Source organism: Acartia tonsa, chromosome 7 (assembly GCF_053477335.1).
Source record: "Acartia tonsa isolate MP-2025a chromosome 7, ASM5347733v1, whole genome shotgun sequence".
Taxonomy (NCBI): domain Eukaryota; kingdom Metazoa; phylum Arthropoda; class Copepoda; order Calanoida; family Acartiidae; genus Acartia; species Acartia tonsa.
This window is the reverse complement of record NC_137266.1, coordinates 42,739,612-42,749,381: the sequence shown is the minus strand read 5'-3', so window position 1 is coordinate 42,749,381 and position 9,770 is coordinate 42,739,612. Positions and strand designations below refer to the sequence as shown.

At 34.2% G+C, this 9,770-nt stretch overlaps 1 protein-coding gene across 5 annotated transcripts in view; it reads left to right on the top strand.

The window, feature by feature from the left end:
* Nucleotides 1–9,770, top strand: part of LOC145323806 (uncharacterized) — a 247,976-nt gene that overhangs the window by 234,646 nt on the left and 3,560 nt on the right. For 4 of the 5 annotated variants that reach the window (XR_013881104.1, XR_013881103.1, XR_013881102.1 and 1 more), the window contains exons 2-14: nucleotides 561–651; nucleotides 1,116–1,175; nucleotides 1,577–1,735; nucleotides 2,738–2,847; nucleotides 3,525–3,586; nucleotides 4,432–4,517; nucleotides 5,071–5,156; nucleotides 5,604–5,666; nucleotides 6,407–6,477; nucleotides 7,036–7,095; nucleotides 7,624–7,688; nucleotides 8,531–8,603; nucleotides 9,657–9,770. Coding sequence is in view for 2 of the 5 variants with exons in the window: in XM_080166365.1 (XP_080022491.1) it covers nucleotides 575–651; nucleotides 1,116–1,175; nucleotides 1,577–1,735; nucleotides 2,738–2,847; nucleotides 3,525–3,586; nucleotides 4,432–4,517; nucleotides 5,071–5,156; nucleotides 5,604–5,666; nucleotides 6,407–6,477; nucleotides 7,036–7,095; nucleotides 7,624–7,688; nucleotides 8,531–8,603; nucleotides 9,657–9,770 (1,086 nt within the window). In the remaining 3 variants the exon portion in view is untranslated. The remainder of the gene's footprint in view (nucleotides 1–560; nucleotides 652–1,115; nucleotides 1,176–1,576; nucleotides 1,736–2,737; nucleotides 2,848–3,524; nucleotides 3,587–4,431; nucleotides 4,518–5,070; nucleotides 5,157–5,603; nucleotides 5,667–6,406; nucleotides 6,478–7,035; nucleotides 7,096–7,623; nucleotides 7,689–8,530; nucleotides 8,604–9,656) is intronic. The other variant, XM_080166366.1, reaches the window with a different exon arrangement.

Below are 9,770 nucleotides of genomic sequence, written 5' to 3'. Positions count from 1 at the left end.
CTTCTAGAGGCATCATGAATTTAGGAATAAAAATATTAAAACTGCTTAGCGAACAAAAATAGAAAAATTAATATGTTCAGTGATTTGAGAGATACAAACAGATTACTAATGTGGAGAGGGTGTGGAGGTCAGCAGGTTTATGCAAAGCTTTTGATTTGCTGCTTTTTATTGAATGTATTGAAATGTATTAGCCCAATTAGCTTGGCTCTTGAAAAATCTATTCTAATATATTGAGTCTTGATTTTGAATTCCATTCTAGACTTTTAAATTCAATGATATAAGATATCTACCTCAACAGTCTTCAAAACTTGATCTGTTCATAAACAAATCAGCCTCAGCAAACTATTTAATCTGAATAAACAGATTTAATCAAGGACTCAAAGAAACACATTTGTCTGCTTGTAGCATAACTTTTTAGAAGCATTATGTGCTAATATTTAGTCCTAAAGTACTGAACAGCTAAAAGGGTGAAGTTTAGATAATTGTTCCATCCCTGATATTGTAGTACCTCGAGCTAGACTTACCACAATCAAATTGTTTACACGTAGCCTAATTACAGATTTTGTAAAATGTTATGACTATGAGGGACATTTCTTCATTGATATTAATGCAAATATTTGCAGCTGCAAACACAAAGTACTCTGTCACAAGGTAAGCCGCCAACACAAAGTACTCTGTCACTAGGTAAGCTGCCAACACAAAGTACTCTGTCACAAGGTAAGACAAGGTAAGCCGCCAACACAAAGTACTCTGTCACAAGGTAAGCTGTCCGCACAAAGTACTCTGTCACAAGGTAAGCCGCAAACACAAAGTACTCTGTCACAAGGTAAGCCGCCAAACTCTATACTTTATTTTCTCTTTTCCCTTCAAGATCAGTTGCCCTAAGTAATTAAAAACAAGTAGTATGACAAAACCAGAAAATACTCTGAATTAGAACTTAAAAACAAAAAAAATTATATTCGCTCGTATTTAATATATCTCCTCCTTATACACGAGAACACTATAGCTAAAACATCAGGACCAGTAGGTTCAATCGTATGAGCAGTTTTTAAGATCCTAAGCTTCAGACAAACAGACATAGTTCTACTTTGTATCCATAGATTCCATTTATTTAGACTTGAAGATATTTGTAAACGCGATGGGGGCAAGGTTGAAATCTCCTTCCATTTTGACAAGTAAGTAAAGTTTAACCAAAACAAAATTCCTAAATAAAGCACATTTTCATAGGTATAATTAAAAGTTAGATAAAAACTTAATATTTTATACAATTTTTCGTATTGTTGAATTAAAATTAATATTATGAGTTTTATACCTATAGTACCTATCTATTAAAAATTATTATCAAGGTCTTTTGATGAATTAAAAGTAACTTTGGAACATTCATTCAATCTTCATGATAATCAAGTTAATGTTAATTAGGAACATCCCTTTATTTAACTAACTACTAGAGGCTACGCACATAGAGGCCTCTAGGGGCACTTAAGTGAAGGAGAAATATTTAATTTTAGTTCCTTTGCTAAACGTACAATATAGACTTCATATTAGGTACTTTTAAATAAACATGATGTATTTTCAGGCCGAAAGTGTTCACGTATAGCTCTGTAGTGGAGGAGTCGGTGTTCCAATGTCACCTCGAGTTCGAGCTCGCCACCGGGGATGGCTTCATCGTGTTTATTGACGAGATGGACATTGAGTTCAACCCCACGTGCTCAAAAGATTACATTCAGTTTGGATGGTAAGGCATTCATGTTGTCATTCCTAACTAAGGGGCTATACAAACCAGCGGTCTTAGCTCAACGAACACGTATCGCATCCGATCGTCGTCGGGAGTTTGTAATAGGTTCGAATCTCGACTTAACGGCGCGCCATAACTAAAGACGTTAAAAATGGTTCCTACTGCAGGTCTATCAGGTGCGACTAAGGGGGGGGGGGAGTTCTGACACATTTGCGTAAACCTGGTGTATAGGCTTTATCTTTGGACTGAGAGGATAGGTTATTAGGGATAAAATCATTCTTATCTGATGAATTTCCCCCAGATTTAAGATTTTTTGGATAGGCCTCCAGGTTCCGGAGCTCCAGGCTTCCAGGTGGTCTCTGTACAGGTAAAAATTAAAAATATGATTTTTTTTTTGAAGAGTTAGAGGTTAACTTATAAAACAAAATATGCTTCTTTTTGATTGTTATTCACATATTTGAAGAAAAAACATACATATTTTGTCTCATAAGCTGACATCTAACTCTTAAAAAAAAATTTTTTTTTCATTTTTACCTGTAGAGAGACCACCTGGAGGCCTGGAGCTCCGGAACCTGGAGAACTATCCAAAAAATCTTAAATCTGGGGGAAATTCATCATATAAGAATGATTTTATCCCTAATAACATATCCTCTCAGTCCAAAGATAAAGCCTATACACCAGGTTTACGCAAATGTGTCAGAACTTCCCCCCCTCCCCCTTAATAGTTAGAGTAGGAGGTAATGTCTTGGTACAAAGCATGCCTAACTCGAGTTGGTTGTTACTTAACCTAATACCCCGGATGTTTAGATGACTATATATAGTGAAATAAATTACTATTTAAATTACTATAATTTCAACATTACCTACCTATGAAAAATAATCATTTAAATTGGTAATAGTATTTCTAAGTAATTGTTTTGAAGTCTTAATTGTGCACCTCTTTCCCTCCTTTCTCCATGCCTGTGAACGCTGTTGCAATAAAATACAGATTTTAATTTTCAGGGATGTAGGATTCATAACAGTTGGTAAAAGTGAGAAAATGTGCCAAAAATTTGAAAGTCATGAACATCCCGACGACGAAAAAGAGGAAAAACGGAGAGATTATATTAAAGGCAAGTATTTTTAAATGCAAAGATTTTCAACAATTACAGTTAATCCATGTGTACGTCCGTAATAGGTACATGTTAAAATCGGCCATTCAATTTAAAACTTTGCATGATATTTTATTGCAACAACAGATAGGTCGAAGAGAAGCAAATCTAAAATTCTTACCAATAAATAGTTTAGAGCGGAAAGAAGTTATTTATTGTATTTTCGTAATATTAATCATGCTGAAATGGGTAGGTATGTATTCCAAATATTTTTTCTATGTTTGATAACATGGCTTTTGTCTCCCTTTCGAAAACTTATTCTATTTACCTACATAGTTTTGTTGTGCTTTAATTAAAAATATATGAATCATACTGTAATTTATACATTATCGTTTAAAATACTATAATAGTTATTCATCGCTTCGTATTATAGACAGCTTTCCGTGAATATTAAGATGACAAGTTATAAGAACAAAATCAGATTAGGAAGCCACGAGGGGCCGAATGACCGGGCTAAGAAAACTGGTTAAGTTTATGACTTGATTCATGGAAAATTGTCAATAAGACGATGCAATACACGATTTTCCAGTATGGCTGAGAACCATTTCGTATCCACCGGAAATTAATCAGTTTCGATGACTGTTATCGTTTTATTAACCTTAAAGCTTTTTGTGGAACTATTATTTATTTTTGTTTAGAAACAAGTTTTCCCAGCCGAATATATCACAAGATGGAGAATGAAATTGATTTGTGGATAGAGGTAAACTCTAAATTAGGGTTGGCAATCCAAATCCGAAATTCGCAATCCGCCCAATTTTTGGACAAATTTTGGACCCAGAATCCAAATCTTCAATTTAAATTACGGATTCGGATTGTTAATTTTCATGACTTTTATATCACTTTTTTTTCTTTATCTACTTAAAATGTGGCAGAAAAAACTAGAAAAGTATTCTATTGTTTCCTAACTACAAGTAAAATGGTGGGTGGCATCCAAAGTTTTTTTGCATTTTATTTTCACAGTAGCTTTTCATGCTAATTTTAGGTTAGTTTAGGTTAGGTAAGGGTTAACAAATTGCTAGAATCCACAATCCTAAAATCCGCAATCCGCAAAAAAAAGTTTATCAGCAATCCAAGGATTAAATCTATGAACTTTAATTGCTGATAGCTGCCAAACATATCATGCCCGCACACCGTAAGCAGCAGAATAGGTCCTATAGATAATCTGGAATAGCCAAGATCCAATAATGCACAGGGACAGCTTGACTGAAAAAAACGCGTACGTAAAATAAGCGATTTTCACGCATTTATGTGCACTGCGAGATAACTGCACTATTGAGTAATGACTATTCCAGATTATTTGTGGGTTAGAATTTTGAGCAAGCATAATCTAACTTCCTTCGCTTGGCCTTTAGTAGTCTTTTAAGTTCTTAGTTCATAGTTTTTTTGGAGATAGTCGTTACATAAATATTTCACTGTGTACTGCACTAGATCCAATTTCCTTTTAAGCACAGCAATATTTGGTACCAATTAAAATAAAAGCCTATAAGAGAGATTAAAAGCTTCTTTTGTGATACTTTTGTCATACTGTAACTTTTGTTTATTTAGTTACATCATCAGAGTCCAAATATTCGGAAGCATCTGAAATTAACCGTTACTCCTGCAAGAAGCTGTCATAGGTGGAACGATCCTAGGTATTCAAATTATTGGTTGAAAAGTTTGGACACTGTTAGTCTGAAACAAACGAATAAGATACAGTAAAAGACCCAAATTTTAAGTGGACGAAAAAGATACCGTTGACATGGCTAAAACTTCATAGAATTGGAATTTATCTACTGATAAAGAGTTACTTATATATCTGAACATTTTATTAGTTTGTTTTATGTTGTTGTTCCAGCAACGCCAAGTAACACAATTATTTACCTACTGTCCAATGAGAATGTACCGTTACTTTAACGTATACAGATAGATTTTTAAAATAGAGATTCACCCCCCCCCCCCCCCCCACCTTCAATATTTCCTTAAAACTAAATAGAAATCTCTTTAAAAATAGAGAAAAGGTTGGTTCGGTAGGGTTTTGTGTTCCATCCAACAAGAAAAATAGCTTAAAATTTGTACAGGACCAATAGGTATATTCCCTGAAATGTACAACCTATTAATTGGTTTAGTGTTTAGCTTGTTCTTGAGCTTCCAACGGACAGACATCGTTCTACTGTATTATAGTTATTCATGTTTTTTTTCTTTCAGTCAAATGAAGTGTCCACTGTCAGCTGAATGTATTCACAGAGATTTATTCTGTGATGGCATGATCAACTGTCCAAAAAATGCTTTAGGTAAGATTTTTAGAAGCGAAGCTGTTCTATAGTTAAGACGTTCGGCACGTACGTCCGTCCGTAACGGATATCTCGGTTTATTAATTCTTACCGATATAAAACTTGCTATGATTATTCCTGTGATAATTTAGGTACAATTAAGAAAGTAAAGAATAGTAATTTGTTTCATCGTATTATGGACAACTTTCCGCGGATATTTAAATGAAAAGTTATAAGATTAAAACCAGTTTTGTTAGGTCTATGGCGCCGTAGGCCACGGCTAACAAAACTGGTATTAATTAAATTATATAATTTTTATTTATTCTTTAATACGATGCTATACATGATTTTTCATTCCTATATTATATACAAATACTGAATTTATCTTAAGATTTAATTGTTGTTGATGTTCTACTTTGTTCTTTGTGAATTTAATACCTAACACTATTAATTGTAAAATTATTGTAGATGAAAATTTTGAATCTTGTGAAGACTATGTAGATGAGAGTGGATTCTTTGAATCACCAATTGGTAATATATTTTTATATAGTAGCTACTCTATAATTTACTAGCGGCTACGCCCCTAGAAGCCTCTGAGGGAAAGTAAAATTAGATCAACTGCTTTCCAAAAAATATCCGCCAGTCGGCACTTTATATTTTTACTTTTTTTTTGGCGATTTCTCGTGGGAGGGTGTTGGTATTTAACCTTCCCAGGACCTATAAGAATCTACCATGTAAAGAAGACCCGTATCTGTTCAGTGGCTAGCGGATCCTTCGGTTCAAACAAACAGTCAAATAGACACAAATATGTTTTGTTACTTTATTATAAGGATTGGATATGGTCTGACGGTTAAAATGAACATATAGCCTAATTTCCGATTGAAGTTTTTTTTTAAAGTTTTGGTTCTAGAAATATAAATTGATAACTTGTACATCGCCAATGATTATAAAAAAAACATCTTTAGTTTTAATTTATTGGTGGAAGTTTGCATGCTGCTTGATTTTAATACCAACTAATCTAGATTAATATAATTCCCAAGTTTTAGCCAACAAATGAGTATGAGAGAACTTGATTATAAATCTTTAATTTACAGTCCAATGTCCCCTACCTTTCTTCCTAACCGTAAACTATACTAGAACAAAAATATTTAACCATTTTATTCGGAGTACCATTTATACATATATATAACATCTGGGAGTACTGAGTTACTTTTTCATTATACTCATTTCAAACATTTTATTTTAGGAATATCTTAATAATTTTGTTGTAGGAATACCTATCATAATAATTTTGGCTGTGGTGCTGCCTATTGGTGCAGTTATCCTTGTTCTATCCGTCTATGTAAGTATCACAAAAATAATTAGAAGCAAAGCTTCTCTACAATCACAGGGTTGGTCCATCTGTCCCCATTTGATAGCTCGAATTTTTAATTTAAGTGTGTTAATATCGTTTTTTTCATTCTAAAACATTGTATGATAATTCCTGTGACAGATAAGTAGTATTCAAAACTCGGACCAACTCTATAGTCCCTACTAGAAAGTCTAAATGTCCAAGTCCATTTTAAAAAGATGTTGAATTTTAGCTTTTTAAACACTAAAATATTAGGTATAATAATCGGATTTTCAAATTTTTTGGAGATGCTAATTCAAAGCACGATTAGGACAATGCTATTAGCGGAGCATCTCTATAATCAGTATGTGGAATATCTTGTATTAGGTACTGGGTACCCCGCATGTTTAGGGCATCACAGCAGTGTTACTGTTAGAGACCCTTGCAAGGGTTCGGCTCAGGGGGGATATATACCCACCCCCCTCCCCCAAAAAAAATGGGATAGAAAGGGGTTCATTGCTTAAGAAGCACTTTAAGTGAAAGCACAGAAATAACTGTAATTTTTTTTAGTCAATTTGTCGAAAGTATCTCGAGCTTTGTCGTAGCCATAACAGAGAAAATAATTCAGAGGTAAAATTTTTAGTTTCTTTGTTAAATTTTTCCACATGGTTTACTTAACCATTTTTCTGTATTTTTGTATCGTACTAGTCAGAGAGAGCTGTCTATTACCCTAGTCAACGATGTTTTAGAATTACGTTTTTTTATGTGTTGGCTTATCAACTTTGTGGACTATTATTGAATAAATTTTGATTGGTTGCTTTATTAAGTTGAGTGTCCAAACGTTTCAACAATTAATTGTAATCTACAAAATGGAGTAATTTTGTGGATTTACTTTGGGGATGTACATTAATTTATCGGCTATTGTCTTATCCCTTTAGATCCCTGAGTACTAGTGGCCTCGCCCAAAGAGGAAATGGGATGTCCCCCATCCTATTTATCGTTCTTAAAGCTATAAAGATACTCTTTGGCAAAATTAAATTCAAAAAAGAGCCCAATGCAATCTTAACAAAAATTCTTCTAATTTTTGCTTAAAAAATTAATTTAAGTTTGTATGGGGAACTTTTAATAAGTGGGTCGTAGAAACATGTTAAATTTTAGTCGTCAGGGGCATTTCCAAGTCTTCTGCGGAGAAGGAGAAGTGAATCACGTGAACCAGAGTCTAGGAATGTGCAATGTTTGTTATTATATTATTTACTAGCGGCTACGCCTCTAGGGGCACTTAAGGGGAGAGTAGATTTTGATAACCTAATTTATTATTTCAGATCTTAAAAGAAAATGTAGAAAATAATTTGGGGGGAGGGAATTTTTTGTTTTTTTTTGAGGGTGGGATGACCTTCCTTTTTTGATTTTAGTTAAAAAAATTAATAAAAGAAGAAAAAAAATTTTTTTTGAGGGGGGGGTTAATTTTTTTCTAGGTTCGATTTCTCTTGGGAGGATTGTGGTACCGTCCCCCTAAATAGTAATAAACCTTCCCGGGACCGATGACAAGATATCCTGTTAAGGAGAACCCGATCGGTTCAGCGGTTAGCGAGATCCTTCGGTATAGACACATAGACAAACACACATCCTGTTACTTTATTTTAAGGATAGAAAACATCTTCTAATTTTCACTGACTAGCGGCTACGCCACTAGAGCTAGGCCTCTCACTTCACTTCAGTGAAGGGGAGTGGGGAAGTCGACTCTCCACTTTCAATATTATTTCTTTATAAAAGTAAAACAAAATTTTTTGGGTGGATAATTTTTTTCTATGGGCGATTTTGCTTTAGGTGGGTGATTGTTTTATGAACCGAATAGTTTTAAACCTTTTCTTGACCTATATGAAGCTACACATACAGACAGACAGACATTACTTGTATATAGAGTAATTATTAAAAAACTCTCAAGGGAAATTTCTATGTTTGTGGATTATCAATACTAAATCACTAATATATCCCCCCTCCTCCCCCGTTAAATCAAAATTTATGTGCACGCCAATGCCCTGTAAACATTGTATGCTTGTAACAGCAGAACTGACGAAGTGGCAGCACTTGCTTTGAGCCAAATTATATCACGTGGTAGCAGGGTTGCCGATTGTCAGGTATTATTAGTCACATAGAAAGCTCAGATCATTGATTTTGGCATTTTAGAATTGGCCATTCTTGTTTTTATGAGACTGTGATAGGCCAAGGTAATGGTAAATTTGGTTAGAGCCTTACAAAAACAAATTGTTCTGTAATTGAATTAGATAACTATGAATTGAAATATACCTGGCTTCTTTAAAAGCATCCAAAAATATTTTTCCATTGTTCTATCCAGTTATAGATATATATCTGCCAAAGCATCAGGATTACACCGACTCAGAATTACCACTTTTTTTGAAATTCAATGGGCGCGCTATTTCAACCCATTCCTTTTATGATATAAAGACCAATGATACCAAAAAAAGTGTTCTGGTAGCTTTTTTTCAGCAATATGTCAAATTCGATTTTCATAAAAAAGGGGAAGGTTCTCCCCTGGGGGTGAAATTTTTTTTCTTTCAAACCATGGCTTTATACACCTTCCTGAATTTGTCTTGAAGAGTACATTAAGGATCAAAAAACGATTTTAAAATATTTTGATCATAGCAAGAGCTATTCTCAAAAAACTAACAATTTTGGCCATTTTAGCAAAATCAGGTGATTTGACGGTTATTTGAGGATAACGTTTTCTGGGATCAATATTTTTAAAAAACGTTTTTTGATTCTTAATGTACTCTTCAAGACGAATTCAGGAAGGTGTATAAAGCCATGGTTTGAAAGAAAAAAAAATTTCACCCCCAGGGGGGAACCTTCCCCTTATTAATGAAATTCGAATTTGACATATTGCTGAAAAAATAGTCTGAGAACACTTTTAAAGGTATCAATAGTCTTATATTTATGAATAGAATGGGTTAAAATAGCGCGCCAAAAAATTTTGCATCTTGAGTCGGCCTAATCAGGATGTATGTGAGCCTGATACGATACACGATTATTCAGTTCGGCTCAGTTTCGACGCCATTCTGATAAAAACGTTCTATGCCGAATGTATTTTTGTAAACGAAAGTTTTTCATGAAAACTAATCTTATTCTGCTTCTGATTTTTCTAAAAATTTAAAAAACATATATGTGTTTAGGGTGACCGACAGCCCCGCTTAGCCGGAGGTGCGCGCCAAGTCCAGAGAACTCTTTCTTCCGGGGAGGATTCACCTCCCCCCAGCGCCCCACCACAATATGCTGATATATATAAG